Raw genomic sequence first — 12,622 nt, forward strand, 5'->3', positions numbered from 1 at the left:
TATCTCACATACTTGGGGAAGAAATTAAGAAACCTAGATGCCTAGTATTATGAGAATTGAGTCAATTTTCTTGTGATAAGAAAATGTTTTAATAAGTATTTTATTTGTTATTTTGTGGGATTGAAAAATTATTCTTATTTCGATTTACAAATAAGTTTGATAGGTATATGTAGATTTTTATACTTTCTTCTATCCGCTGTTATCGCAGTTGAAATTATGTAAATGTTATGTTCTTTGATTGCCTTTTTCTTGTTTAACTCCATTTAGTTAGATTTCGCAACCACACTACCCGCCAAGTTTAATACTCCCTCCGTTTCGTTTTACTTGTCGTTTTAGCGTTAAAATTTTGTTTCATAATAGTTGTCGTTTTAGGTTTTCGATGTAAATGTTTGGTGAAAATTCCAGTTTTATCCATACAGTTTTAATGTTTCGGCCAATGAATTTTTTTATAAAATATATTAATAAAGGGTAAAACAGAAAATTTAATGCGTTTCTTAATTTGTGTGAGAAAACATTAAACGACAACTAAAACGAAACAGAGAGAGTATTACCTAAACATAGTAACCTATTTTATTTTTAGATTTAGTAGCTAAGTTACGAAACGTATAATTAATAGAGTATCTATAAGACATGACCATAGAAGACTATATAATTAAGTATCTAACTACGTTTTTTGTTTAATTAGGTAGCTAAGAGAGAGAATGGTGTTTATACATTTTTGTCCTTTTTCTTTTACACATATAACTATTTGTCTTCTCCTTTCTTCTTCTATGAGATTTCTTCGACATTGTTTCCGGTGATTTTCCGGTGTTATCTCCGATCACCGTCTCTCTTCCAAATTCTCCTATTTTTTCGCCCTTACCTTCATTTCTTCACAAACAGATACATGGAAAAGAAAAAATAATGTCTAAATGAGTTTGGGAGGAACTAAATTTTAAATTAAAAATTTAGGGATGAAAATTATGGTTTTGTAATTTAGGGTGAAGATGGAAAGAAATGAGAGAAAGAAGTGGGAAAAGGAGAAGAAGAAAAGGTGACAAGGTGAAATTGGGAGTTCGAGTTGCAGGTGACAACGGAAGAAGAAGAAAATTTGAGAAAAGTGACGACGGAGGAGAAAACTTAAGAAGAGAAGAAGATATTTTTTTTGTTCACGACATTTAGATAACATAAAAGTTAACCATTAACACTTAAATTATCATGATAAATAAATATGATAAAGTATAAGTTAACGATAGTAAATAAATTATCAAAGTAAATAAAGAGGTTAATAAATAAGTTAGCTGATACCAATCATATAATAAATAATTTAATACGATAAATATAATTTTACCACATAATTGCTAATTTATCGTGATACATTGTGCTTTATATTGTTAATCAAATAAAGAATCACGAAGAATACAATCTTGTTATTGCCTATGGTGATGAATAGTGTTTTCGATGTTAGCAGAACAAAGTTTTTACTAAAAATTAGTACGATATAATAAGATTTACACGGTAAACAAACTAAATAATCGCAAAATCAATGTTTATCAATTAAATTATTATGATAAATAAATATGATAATGTATAAGTTAACAGTAATAAATAAATTATTATATTAAATAAACAAGTTAAGATATAAGTTAGTTGATATTAATCATCTAATTACTGATTTAACGCGATAACTATGAGTTTACCACATAACATATAAATTTATCGCGATAAACTTTGATTTACAGTACTAATCAAATAAATAACCACAATTTTTTTTTAATTGATTCTGATGGTGAATAGTGTTCCCGATGATAGATGAATAGTATTTATTTTTATGTTAGTTTTAATTTTCTTACCTCGATATTTTTTCTGTTAGCGCGCATACATAATCAAGGATCATTTGAGCATTAATTAAGTTGGAGGAGAGAGAACTAATAAACAAATAAAGAAGGTTAGTTTTTTTATTTCTCAATCGTTTGGGGTTTTTAATTAAAATAACCCTAATTAATAATTGTAATATGCAAACTATATGAAATAACTTTTTTAAAAAATAATATACTGAACTCTAGAAAATCCAAAAGACATTATCGGAATCAGTAATGTTTGTTTCCTCGGGTCTAGATTTGGACTGTCTGCTAGTCATATAAATCCTCTCTTCTCTTTCATAGCAGCTCCCTCGTGAGTTCTTTGTCGCCGTTAAATCAATAGCCGTCCCAACTGTTTGGGCTTAAGAACTTTTCCCTCAAGAAGAATTCAGTCTCTAATTGAGCGGAACTACTATCCGAAGATATAAACGTTTTCTGTCGGCTTCAGTGTTACTTTGTTTCGTGAAATCCTCAGTTTCTGAAAGTGTCTCAAGGAGGTTGAATCTAATTGCTTTCTCTGAAGAATTGGAATTTTGTTCCAATTTTGAAGTTTTCTCTGCCTACTCTGTAAGTGTTATCTGGTGATCTACAACAGCTCAATGGATCTGGATAAAGCTATTCAAGATATGTCGATTTCGGATGATAAACCGCTAGTTCTGTCTAATTTGCCAAAGTATTGTTCTAGCGAAAGGAATAGCTGTAGTATTATGGGACGATTCCTGAATCCGGAAGCTCAAAGAATGTCTAATTGGATATTAGACATGCCAAGAATCTGGAGATTATATAATCGTGTTCGAGGAGTGGCCTTGTCTAAAGATAGATTTCAATTTATATTTAAATCAGAAGAGGATCTAGATGGAATTCTGAAGATAGGAGTTTGGACTCAGGATGATTGGTGTGTTGTGATGGAAAAATGGTTGGAGAACCCTCCACCGGATTACTTGATGTTTCTTCCGATATGGGTTAGACTGCGTAATCTTCCGGTGAATTATTATACCAAAGACACAATAGAGGATATAGCAGCGTGTGTTGGTAAAGTGCTTCAAGTTGGCCTTGATCTAGAAAAATCTCAGGTTCAAGATTATGTTAGAGTTCAAGTGCTGCTAAATGTTTCTAATCCTCTTCGCAATTCGAAGGAAGTTCAACTGCCGACAGGAGAAATCGTAATCATCTCTTTTGATTATGAAAGGGTTCGCAAAAGGTGTTTTAATTGTCAAAGACTATCCCATGACAAGACAAGATGTCCCTTTAAGCTGAGTACGTCTCCAAAAGTTTCCTCTGTGGTTTCTGAGGAGAAATTAAAAGAAAAAGAGGTCATTAACAAAGACTTCCATATGCAATTGTCAACACCGAGTCCTATAAAGTTTATGGCAGATGCGATGAAGAAGTATGGAGATTCAAAGGTTATCTCTAATTCTTTAGAGGAAAACTTTGAAGAGGATCTGTCAGACTTGGAACTTTTTGTTGGTTTCAAAACAGGAAGCTGTGAAGCCAGCTCTTCTGCGAATGGAAATAAAAAAGATGCTGCAAATAAAGTGAAGACTTCATGGCAAAGGAATTCAAAATCTGCAAAAGAACTTCTGATGAAGGAAAAGGTTAGTAATTTTGATTCTAAAGAGAAGTTTGATAGAGTTTTCAAAAGGAAAGCTCAATTTCCAGATACAGAAGTTTCAAAGGTGATCAAAAGAGATAATAAGACGGTGGTTCCTCAGGAACTGCCGCAATTTCAATAAGGCGTTTTAAGTTGGAATTGCCAAGGTCTGAGGAATCCTTGGACAATTCGTCATCTTAGAGAAATGAAAAAGGATCATTTCCCAGACATTTTATTCCTCATGGAGACGATGAACTCTGATGTGTTTATAGAAAAAGTTTTCTCTTGGTTGGGTTATGAGCATGTTTATACAGTGGAACCAGAAGGAAAGAGTGGGGGTTTAGCTTTATTTTGGAAAAATCATCTGGATATTGAAATACTTTTTGCAGACAAAAATCTCTTGGATTTGAAGGTGTCTCAAAGGAATAAGAGTTGGTTTTTGTCTTGTGTGTATGGGAATCCTGTGATAAACCTGAGACCTTTTTTATGGGAAACTCTATCAGGTATTGGTTTTCATAGGAAAGAAGCTTGGTGTATGATAGGGGACTTCAATGAAATCCTTTCTAATAAGGAAAAATTAGGTGGTCCTAGAAGAATAGTTTCTTCCTTTCAGTTCTTTCAAGAGATGGTGAAGAATTGTGATATGACTGAAATAGGAAGCTCAGGTAATGGGTTTACATGGGGAGGAACAAGGAATGACTATTGGGTTCAATGCAAATTAGATAGATGTTTCGGGAATCCTGCCTGGTCTGTTATGTTTCCTAATTCCCATCAGTGGTTTCTGGAAAAGTTTGGATCAGATCATAGACCAGTTTTGGTAAAATTTATCAATGATCAAGAAGTTTTCAGAGGGCAGTTTAGATTTGATAAGAGACTAGCAGATAATCCCATCTGTTCTACTATCATTAATCAGGTTTGGAATAGTGATGTTTCTAAAGAGGTGAGCTCCTCTATATTCAGTATCACTGAATGTCGAAAAGCAATTTCTGCCTGGTCAAAATCGTGTGATTTGAATGCTGGAAGCAAAATCAAAAGGCTAAGATTTGAATTAGATCTTCAGAAAAGTGCAGAATCTCCAAATTGGCCCAGAATTGCTATTATTAAAGATCAGTTGGGTTTAGCTTATGATGAAGAAGAATCTTTTTGGAGACAAAAAAGTAGAGAGAAATGGATGGATGAAGGTGACAAGAATACTAAGTTTTTTCAGGCTGCTGTAAGAGCTAATAGAGTTAAAAATTCTCTTAGTTTTCTTCTGGATGAGAAAGGTCAAGAACAGACGTTGAATAAGGAAAAAGGAAAGATAGCTGCGGAATTCTTTGAAAAGTTATTCACTTCTTCATCTCCAATTTCTTTGACTAGTGTTCTTTCAGGATTTCATGCAAGAGTGACTTCAGAAATGAATCAGGAGCTGATACAAGAGGTTACAGAAAAGGAGATTTATGAGGCACTGTTTTCAATCAATAGTGAAAGTTCTCCAGGGCCAGATGGTTTTACTGCTTTATTCTTTCAGAAGAATTGGACTGTAGTAAAATCACAAATTATAAAAGAAGTAATGGGATTCTTTCATCATGATACTCTACCAGAAGATTGGAACCATACTCATCTTTGCTTGATTCCAAAAATCACTAATCCACAGAGGATGGCGGATGTTAGACCAATCAGTCTATGTTCAGTGTTATACAAGATAGTCTCTAAGATTTTGGGAGCACGCTTGAAAAAGCATTTACCAGAGATTATTTCACCGACACAATCGGCCTTTGTGAGTGAAAGGTTAGTCTCGGATAATATTCTAATAGCTCATGAGATTTTGCATAACATTAAAACGAATAAGAATTTATCCAAAGAGTTTATGGTGATTAAAACAGATATGTCAAAAGCATATGATAGAGTAGAGTGGTCCTTCCTAGAAGGAATTCTAACTTCTATTGGGTTTCATAACAAATGGATTGCTTGGATTATGGAGTTTGTCTCAACTGTTTCATTTTCTGTTTTGATCAATGGGCAACCCTTTGGAAACATAAAACCAGGCAGAGGAATCAGACAGGGTGATCCTCTATCACCCTTTTTGTTTGTTTTATGTACAGAGGCTCTCATCCATATCCTTAATCAGGCTGAAAGGGAAAGGAAAATTTCTGGCATCCAGTTTTTCAATGCGGGAAGTTTAGTGAATCACTTACTATTTGCAGATGATACTCTCATTATTTGCAAAGCCAAGAAGGATGAATGTGAAGAGATCATGAAATGTTTATCCTCTTACAAAGAAATTTCAGGTCAAGAGATCAATTTGGAGAAATCTGCAATTACTTTTGGGACCAAAGTAGAAGAAGAATTGAGAAATTGGATCAAAATCAGAACATGGATTTTAACAGAAGGAGGAACAACCAAGTATTTGGGTTTACCAGAATGTTTAAGTGGCTCCAAAAAAGAGTTGTTTGGATTTATCAAAGAGAAGCTGCAGGCTAGGATGACAGGTTGGTATGCAAAAGCCTTGTCACAGGGTGGAAAGGAAATTCTTTTAAAATCAATAGCAATGGCATTACCAATGTATGCCATGACTTGTTTCAAGTTACCTAAAACACTTTGTCAGAATTTGACTAGTGTCATGATGGATTTCTGGTGGAATAATGTTCAAAGCTCAAAGAAGATTCATTGGGTGGCTTGGCAGAAGTTAACATTACCTAAGGATCTAGGAGGAATTGGTTTTAAAGATCTTCAATGCTTCAATCAAGCCTTATTAGCAAAGCAAGCCTGGAGACTTCTTCATGATGAAAATAGCCTTTTCTTCAAAGTCTTTAAAAACAGGTATTTTCTAAACTCTGACTTCATCAATGCTACAAAAGGTACAAGACCTTCATATGCATGGAGAAGTATTTTATTTGGAAGAGATCTTCTTCAAGAAGGTTTAAAAAAGGTTATAGGGAATGGTGAAAGAACTAATGTTTGGATTGACAAATGGTTGTTTGATAAACAAAAAAACAGAAGACCAATGAATAGGCAACTTTTGATTGATATTGAGCTTAAGGTTAGCTCTTTGATTGATCCGGTTTCTAAGTATTGGAATCTGAATATGCTTAGAGATCTTTTTCCATGGAAGGATGTACAACTGATTCTCAAGCAAAGGCCTTTATGTTCTATTGAAGATTCTCTGTGTTGGGCGTATACGAATGATGGGTTGTATTCAGTCAAATCTGGTTATGTGATTAGCAGTAAAAAGTCTCATCAGAAGCTTTTTCAGGAAGCAGAAGAGAATCCCTCTTTGAATCCTCTTTACATCAAAATTTGGAGGTTGCATACTGAACCAAAGATTAAAGTTTTCCTTTGGAAGATTTTGAAAGGAGCTTTGGCTGTGGAAGATAGACTTAGAACAAGAGGAATTCAGATTGAGGATGGGTGTTTGATGTGTGGAGAAGAAAATGAAACAATCAATCACATTCTATTTCAATGTCCTTTGGCTAGACAGGTATGGGCTGTAGCTCTTATACCATCTACAAGGAATGGTTTTGGACAGTCTGTTTTTGCAAACTTGAGTCATATTTTACATATGGACCAGCTGAAAGATCTTTCTCCTCAATTAAGAACAATGAGTCCTTGGATACTTTGGGTATTATGGAAAAATAGGAATAAACTCTTATTTGAAGGATTTGGTTCAATGATAAAATGTATTGTGGACAAAGCTTTTGATGATTGCTCTCAATGGTGTCAATCACAGCAAAGAGGAATTTCTTCAAGGATTGATAGAGAGCCACAAAATTTGAAGTGGAAGCCACCACAGCGAGGAGAAGTTAAATGCAATATTGGTTTTGCATGGTCAAAAAAAACTCAAAGCTCTGGAGCATCTTGGTTATTAAGAGATTCAACAGGAGAGGTACTCTTACATAGTCGTAGAGCTTATTCTCAGGTACAATCACTTTTTGAGGCTAAAGTTCAGAGTTGGCATTGGGCTTTAAGTAGTATGCAGCAATTGCATTTTGATAAGATTATCTTTGGAACTTCTTCTCTGGAAATTATGAAAGCTTTGAATAAGCCTAAAGACTGGCCAGCAATAAAAGGACATATTGCTGAACTTCTGAGTTTTACAAAGGATAAAACTATTAGAGTGTATGAAGAAAAGGAGAGAGAGGCCAAAGAGGCCGAGCCATCTCCAAGAAAGAGAAGAAGAAGTAGAAGGGAGTCGAGGCCGAAGTCATGAAGACAAGGCCGAAGATCTCCATAAGATAGCCGTGCAAAGCTCGAGTCACTTCAAGGTATCAAGACCGGAAGTGCAAAATTGGTGTGAAGTCACCGAGACACCGAAGTGCAAAATTGGTGTAAACTCATAAGACGAGTCAAGGCCGAAGATCTCAAGACAAGGCCGAAGACGAGACACCAATGTGCAAAATTGGTGTCAAAGTTATCAAGACCCAATGTGCAAAATTAGTGTCAATGTTATCATGACCTAATGTGCATAATTGGTGTCAAAAGTATCAAGACCGAGGATGCAAAATGAAGTCTATCCATGAATACAAGAATGTGCAAAACTCGTGTCACCTAGTGAAGATAATCTATGTGCAAGATTGGTGTCACTAAGTGAAGAAGATAATAATGTGCAAGATTGGTGTCACATAAGAGAAGCCCATGAGAGACCTTCTAGAAGACCTAAGAAGCACAAAGTCTCTCATGGAGCCGTTGGAGAAGAGTAACAAGTGGTCCTAAGCTTGAGACAAAGGAAGGAGACTCAAATTCAAACTTGGTCAAAGTTGGAGCCAATTTCACTAGAAGACAAAAGTGGACCACAACCTTCTAGAAGCTATTTTGAATTCAATGGTGTAGATTTAAAGAGAGAAAAGAATGGCTAGGATTAAAAGGGTTTGTGAGACATCTTAACCTAGTTCTCTTTCTATATAAAGACTTGTAGCCTCTTTGTAAAAGAAAACACATTAAGAAGAAGAGATCAATAAGAAAAGACAAGTCTTGATACAAAACGTTTTAGCTTAATCTACTTTACTTGTGTTTAACTTAAAGTTAACAATGTAGAGAGTTAAAGTTAAACCGTTTAGGTCTGCCTTAGGGCAGCCCATTTCTTGTTAATCTTACTCTTAAATATAGTCTAAACTCTTCTTTATTTAGTCCTTAGACTCTAGATTACTGATTCTCAAATCCTCTTTCTCTTAAGTACACAAACTCTACTGTTGTGTTACTAGACAAGGATTAGTCTCAAACTAGAGCTTTTCTCCTTCATATAACCGATTTACTACATAGTATATTCGGAGATATTGTTGGTTATTTGTGTGGATTCCATCACAAGTTGATGGTCTCTTCCTCTTTAGAACGAGTTCCCTTTATGTGGGTAAAAGGAGATTCAATCACCAAGTGATTGTTTACTCTTTCTTATGAGCTTAGTCTCTTAAATCCTAACAAAAACTGGCTGGTTCATGGAAAAGGAGCATTCACATTCTAATCATGGAGCTTTTCAAATAGCAAGAAGTGTGATTTGTGGTTCCAGGTTTCAATCTTATGTGGCGAGAGGAGCTCCTCGTTGGTTGAAAGACTTTTTGACTTCAGAAAAGGTAACTTAGTGTGGAGGTTTGTGGTAATAAAACAAGTTTTTTTGTCTTTAGGGTTCTGGCTTATTTGAAGCTTGTGTTTTATATTTTATGTTATCTTTTAGGAAGTCTATCTTCATCGCTTTTTTGTTGTCTTCTGGTTTGTTTTTTAGTTTCTCCTAATCTTCTCTTTTTTTGGTTTCTCTCTTTTTAAGAATTGAGTCTTATCTTTTATCTTCTTTTATTTACATCTTTTTCTAGCGGTGAAGTTTTCTTTTTATTTAGTCCTTTTGTTAGTCCTTTCTTTTCTATAAATAGTTTAGTTTTGAGTCTTTTATTACCACACTTCCTTTTAGCTTTTTACCTTGTCGAGTCATGGCAGATGAATTGTGGAATAACCTTCAGCACTTTGATTTGGGAAGAAATGACCCGGAGTTGTTTATTCCACACGAAGCATACGCAGCTACAGAAGCTCGTAATAGGCTAAGTCTAATTGCTAGACCTCTGAATCCAAGATCTCAAAACCTTTTTACGGTAATCTCTTCTCTACCAAGAACTTGGGGCTTAACAACAACTGTTCAAGGCAGAGTTCTTGATGGTACGTATGTTCAGTTCTTGTTTCAATCTGAATTGGATCTTGTTTCAGTTCAAAGAAGAGAACCCTGGTTGTTTAATAATTGGTTTATAGCAGTTCAAAGAAGAGAACCCTGGTGGATTTCCCTGGGTTAAATTTTCTGACAACAATAGATCTCTGGGTTCAGATTAGAGGAATCCCTTTGCACTATGTTAGTGTTGAAACAGTGTCAGAAATAGCTCAAGATCTTGGGGAGATAATCCAAGTGGACTTTAATGAGACCACTTCCATTCAGATAGCCTATATTCGGGTTAGAGTTAGGTTTGGAATATCGGATAGGTTAAGGTTCTTTCAAAGAATACGCTTTGATGCAGGTGAGACAGTTGTGATCCGTTTCCAATATGAACGTCTCAGAAGAATATGTACCAACTGTCTGAGGTTTAATCATCAAAGAAATCAATGTCCTTATGGTCAGCTTATTGATGGAGGAAGAAGTGATGATTTGGATCATACATTTGCGGGTAGAGAGAGAAGATTTCTTCAGGATAATCTTCAGAGGTCTAACATGAACTCTCAATCTCAGAATTCAGACTACTCCTTTCCTGCACCAAGATCAACTCCTCCAAGAGTGGCTACTCCACCATTGAATCCTGAAGAAACTGTTGATGCAAGAAGGTATCTGTCCTCCTCAAGGATTGCTAATCTCCAACACTTTGCTGTTCCAACCCCCCAGATTGCGGTAAGAAGACAACAATCAGCTTCAAGCTCTAACTCTAATTCCGCTACAGTTCAGGAGATGATGCCAAGAGATCCAAGGAGGTTTGAAACAGGTGAATCTTCAAGGAGAACAGAAAATGGTGAACCATCAGAGAGGTTTGACTATTCAAAGCGTAAAAAGACACTTTCTGATAATCAAGAGGAAGAAAACATGAACCAGAAGCAAAAAGGATCTGAGCTTAATCAAGGAGGAATTCTGAAGCCTCCAAAAAAACGATGAAACACTCTACTGATTCTGTCAACACTTTTTGGCGAGGCTGCGTAAGGTTTTAAGGCAGCTTAAGGGTTTGAATAAAAGGATATGATCTTAGAAGTACCTTTTGGAAAGACCATATCTTCTGAAGCTTATGAAGGAAGGATGTTTAAGCTTCATACTAAGATGGAAACTTGACTTGATGAAAATGTTCTATCTCTTGTCAATGGATCCTTTGTTTTTTTGTAAATCCATTGTAAGCTTACAAGGTTTAAGTTGGTTTGTAAGTGGAAGTTTCCACAGTTGTATCTTGCAACATCTGATGATATAAAATGGTACCACTTTTTGTGAAAAAAAAAAAAGATTTGGACTGTCTCTGCTGGTTTTCACGTGCTTGCTGCAAATTTGATTATAGAGGATACACAAACACAACCATACCGTTTTCTCTCTATTTAAAAAAGTTATTGATTGATTTTCATATTAATATGTCTCATTTTAAAATAAAAGCCATCCAAAGAAATACCCCATTTTTGTTTATGTGCCTCATCCCCGGCCTATCCAAATCATTAGCCTTCGACTTAAATTATAAAATGTTCCAATTTTTGTTTTCTTAAATTTTTTTTTTGTTGTTTTATTTTTTTTTTCATCAAACACCATTTATATTAAGTTATCGGAAAGATAGACTCTCTGCTGGAAAGAGCCATTCAGGAACCGAGTTGCTTACATGGGAAAAGAGACTCTTCCGAGCCCGAGCTTTTTTCGCTAAACAGTCAGCTCGAGTATTAAAACTACGAGGAAGAAAACGAATACTAAAAGAAGGGAAAAAACAACGAAGAGACCGGAAAGAGACCAATTCTGCTGCAAAAGTTGGCCATTCTTCTTGATTATCGAGAAGTGATATCATGTCGGAGCAATCTGTTGCGAAGGAGCCAGAGGTGACTCCTAGCGAGATCAAACATTCCATTGCCCACAACAAAGAATCCACTTCCGCATGGAGCGGTGAAAGACTTCTTCTCGAACTCTTGAGACCGAGATGAAGGATCCGATCTTGATCAACTAATACCCATCCATGTCCGCTTAAAGTATCCTCTAAGTGCCATGAGGCATCCACCTGACATTCCGATGTCTGAGGATGAGGGGAGAGGTTCAGAAGCGTGCGATCAAGAGCCTCGGTATTTGACATACCATTCAAAAAGGCTTGTTTCCAGACTGATGCTTCTTTTAAGGCCAAATTTAGAATCTCGAGGGGAGGCTCCCTAATGTTTTCGAATACAAATCTATTACGGCTTTTCCATATATACCAAAGTATCCATGGAAAGAGTTCTAGCACATCCGCTTCAATTCCAAATTCCCGGCCACGCCACAAGAGGAAGTCAAAGTTATAGAAAAGGGAATTTCGAGGGAAAAGATGTCCCGCAGAGGGAATAGGGGATAAAGCCCAAACCTGCCTAGAGGGCGGGCATTCAAAAAGTAGATGATTAATAGATTCTTCTGCACCGCCACATCGAGGACAACCTTTGTCTGTACCAATATGACGGTTTACAAGTCTTTGGGATGTGGCTAGACATCCCGAGATACATTGCCACGCGAAATGCATAAGCTTCCACGTAGTTTTAAGCTTCCATACTTGTGCATGTAGTGTCGAAACACCCGGTCCCTGAAAAGGGAGGTCACAAGTAGGACGAGATAAAACTCTCGCGGCCCAATAACCGGATTTTACAGTGTAATTCCCGGATTTAGTGTGGTTCCAACTAAAGCCATCACTAAGGTACGTGCGACTTGGTTGAACCCTAAGATAAGAAGGATTTAATGCGTCTTTTTCTTTACGTGTGAAGTTATAAACTTACAATGTTCTTTTCTTTTTTTTTTTGTCGTCAAAGAAGGTAAATTCATTAAATAAATTCTTACAAATTTTGTTCCAAGATATTACATATGGGGTCTGACTGGTGAACACTTCAGAAGAAATATTTATCCTCTGATATTTTCCGGGCCCACCTTTTTTATTTTTGTTATCACAGAAACTTTTTTTTTCTTAGAAGAAAACGTTACTCTGATAAATAGAAGAGGTAAAAATTCTTCCCAATTCCTCCAATAATTTTTCTTCTAACCATGCACCAGTCATAA

General features: G+C 35.8%; 2 protein-coding genes across 2 annotated transcripts; both read left to right on the forward strand.

Moving 5' to 3' along the window:
* Positions 1-1,995: 1,995 nt before the first annotated feature.
* Positions 1,996-3,587, forward strand: LOC110225900. The gene has a single exon (XM_021016229.1). It carries the CDS (start codon positions 2,441-2,443, stop codon positions 3,572-3,574), a length of 1,134 nt encoding a protein of 377 aa, XP_020871888.1. The 5' UTR covers positions 1,996-2,440; the 3' UTR covers positions 3,575-3,587.
* A 5,638-nt stretch (positions 3,588-9,225) lies between these two features.
* LOC110225882 (uncharacterized protein At4g02000-like) lies at positions 9,226-10,860 on the forward strand. The gene is given in 2 exon segments (XM_021016152.1): positions 9,226-9,662; positions 9,665-10,860. Coding segments are annotated over 2 exon segments (1,194 nt in total). The 5' UTR covers positions 9,226-9,329; the 3' UTR covers positions 10,526-10,860.
* Positions 10,861-12,622: the final 1,762 nt, after the last annotated feature.

This window comes from Arabidopsis lyrata (genome assembly GCF_000004255.2).
Source record: "Arabidopsis lyrata subsp. lyrata unplaced genomic scaffold ARALYscaffold_8, whole genome shotgun sequence".
Lineage (NCBI taxonomy): Eukaryota > Viridiplantae > Streptophyta > Magnoliopsida > Brassicales > Brassicaceae > Arabidopsis > Arabidopsis lyrata.